The sequence below is a fragment of the Bison bison genome, unplaced genomic scaffold (assembly GCF_000754665.1).
Source record: "Bison bison bison isolate TAMUID 2011002044 unplaced genomic scaffold, Bison_UMD1.0 scf7180017864212, whole genome shotgun sequence".
NCBI classification, from domain to species: domain Eukaryota; kingdom Metazoa; phylum Chordata; class Mammalia; order Artiodactyla; family Bovidae; genus Bison; species Bison bison.
In genome coordinates, this window is record NW_011494784.1 from 3,122,629 (window position 1) to 3,124,677 (window position 2,049).

General features: G+C 47.4%; 1 protein-coding gene across 1 annotated transcript in view; it reads left to right on the forward strand.

The window, feature by feature from the left end:
- PCSK5 (proprotein convertase subtilisin/kexin type 5) overlaps positions 1 to 2,049 on the forward strand; it is a 610,290-nt gene that overhangs the window by 86,607 nt on the left and 521,634 nt on the right. The window contains exons 2-4 of the mRNA XM_010844912.1: positions 1,029 to 1,292; positions 1,392 to 1,494; positions 1,829 to 1,937. Of these exons, the coding sequence (XP_010843214.1) occupies positions 1,029 to 1,292; positions 1,392 to 1,494; positions 1,829 to 1,937 (476 nt within the window). The remainder of the gene's footprint in view (positions 1 to 1,028; positions 1,293 to 1,391; positions 1,495 to 1,828; positions 1,938 to 2,049) is intronic.

A 2,049-nucleotide genomic window follows, 5' to 3' on the forward strand; every position in this document is an offset into this window, starting at 1 on the left:
GGAAGGAGATCAGCCCTGGGATTTCTTTGGAAGGAATGATGCTAAAGCTGAAACTCCAGTACTTTGGCCACCTCATGCAAAGAGTTGACTCATTGGAAAACACTCTGATGCTAGGAGGGATTGGGGGCAGGAGGAGAAGGGGACGACAGAGGATGAGATGGCTGGATGGCATCACTGACTCGATGGACGTGAGTCTGAGTGAACTCCGGGAGTTGGTGATGGACAGGGAGGCCTGGCGTGCTGCGATTCATGGGGTCGCAAAGAGTAGGACGTGACTGAGCTACTGAACTGAACTAACAGTTTGTAAACTTTCTAGGCTCCAGGTTGAAGAGGGAACATGCAAAGGGGCTAGCCAGTAAGGAGGCTGTATCAGAACTCTAAAGCCCAAGCATAGTACTTATGCTTTACCACCTATAAACAACAGCAACAAACCACATCTAGGCTAGAGTTAGTCAGAGTCTGAAATGCACTAGTCCTTGTTGCCCCCCCATCTTCCCCTTCCTCCTCTTTCTCCGGTATCCAGCACAATGCCTGGCACATTCTAGGTGTTGAAAAGATATGTGTCTAACCAGTAAATAACTAAAATACATGCCTTTCTGCAAATGGTTTAGTTCTTCTGATCTTCCACTTCTTCAGTAGAGTGGGAATAAAGCCATTTGGTGGGTTTATTTTCAAGATTAAATATTTAATATGGCATACTTTATACGATATGTAAAATCATAAAATGATATTTTTATGATTTTAACTATGAGTTTTATAAAATTTGCATGTTTTGATTCTGCAGCTTTGGTTCCGCTGAGGGGAGGAGGAAGAAAAGTGAAGCCCTAGGCAGATAAAAGAATCATTACTCAAAGTGTGATGTGTTAATTACCTTCAAATACAGTTAAGAAAGACAATGGGGGATGGGAAGAGGAGAGAGCAAGGGCGAAGGCAGGGGTGGGGGGGGGCGGGGAGCGGGTTAGAGGTATAGTGAATACTTCAAAGGTCAGTTGAATTATTTCATAAGGAGTATATTTTCTTTTCACAAGAAGTCGTTCTGTGCCAGAAAAGGCGGGGAGGTTCTTCAGCAGAAGCGGGTAAATCCGAGCTTCTTCCTGCCTGCTGCAGTCCCAGTGCAAGATACAGTAATGAAGGCGGCGCAGCCACACATTTATTTCATTCGAAATTCCTCTGTGGTCCTGTTTATATCGAACTCAACACTGTTACAGGGCCGTTCTTGGAAAAGTTGCAAAACTTTTCCCTTGGTGGAGAAAAAGAAGTTCTCATTAGACTCAGTGGAACGAATGAATGAAGTTATTCCCTTGGCCCATCCACTTTCATACCAAATAGTCACAGAAACATCTTTCCCCAATTCCGCGACTGGAATTTTACTCTCCCGTGGTGTTGCCTAGTATAGGAAGCACGGATTTCGAAAGTCAGCAGGCAACACACTCGGCTTTGGAATTGCCAGTGATTGGCTTTTGCAAGGGTCGATGCGCCTTACCGTCCTGTGTGGTAGCTTCTCCCGGGAGCAGATTTTGTGAAATAAACAGTTGTTGAAAAGGATGAAGAATTAATGAAGTGAAAATCTCGGGCTATTTGTTCGGCAATTGACACGCAAGTGACCTCCTTAAATACTTACTTGTTTAAGGAGGTTCAGAGCTAGGATGAATGAATCTTGGGGCCGCTTGACCAGAACCAGCTTGTAAATCTCTTTAGTCTTTCGGGAAGTGGCGGTAAATTAATACAAATCCAGAAGGGAGAGGAGAGAAGAGGGTAAAACCCCCACACCGGAGCTCTGCTCTCAGCCCTTTGGAAAGACTCGCTTTTGCGGCTCTGGACCCTGTAGGTTACAGCCCGAAGAACCCAGCGGCGCTAGGACCTGGTTGGCGCCTCACCGTGGCCGCTTTCGGGCGGGCGGAGGAGGGAGAGGAGGAGGGAGATGTGGAAAAGGAGGGGTATAGAGGGGGGCGGGGGGAGTCATTTATGCAGAGCAGGCGCTGCTGCCATTGCCACTTACACTCCCAGCGCGCTGCTCGGAGCCGGAGGGAGCGCGGGGAGCGAGCTAGC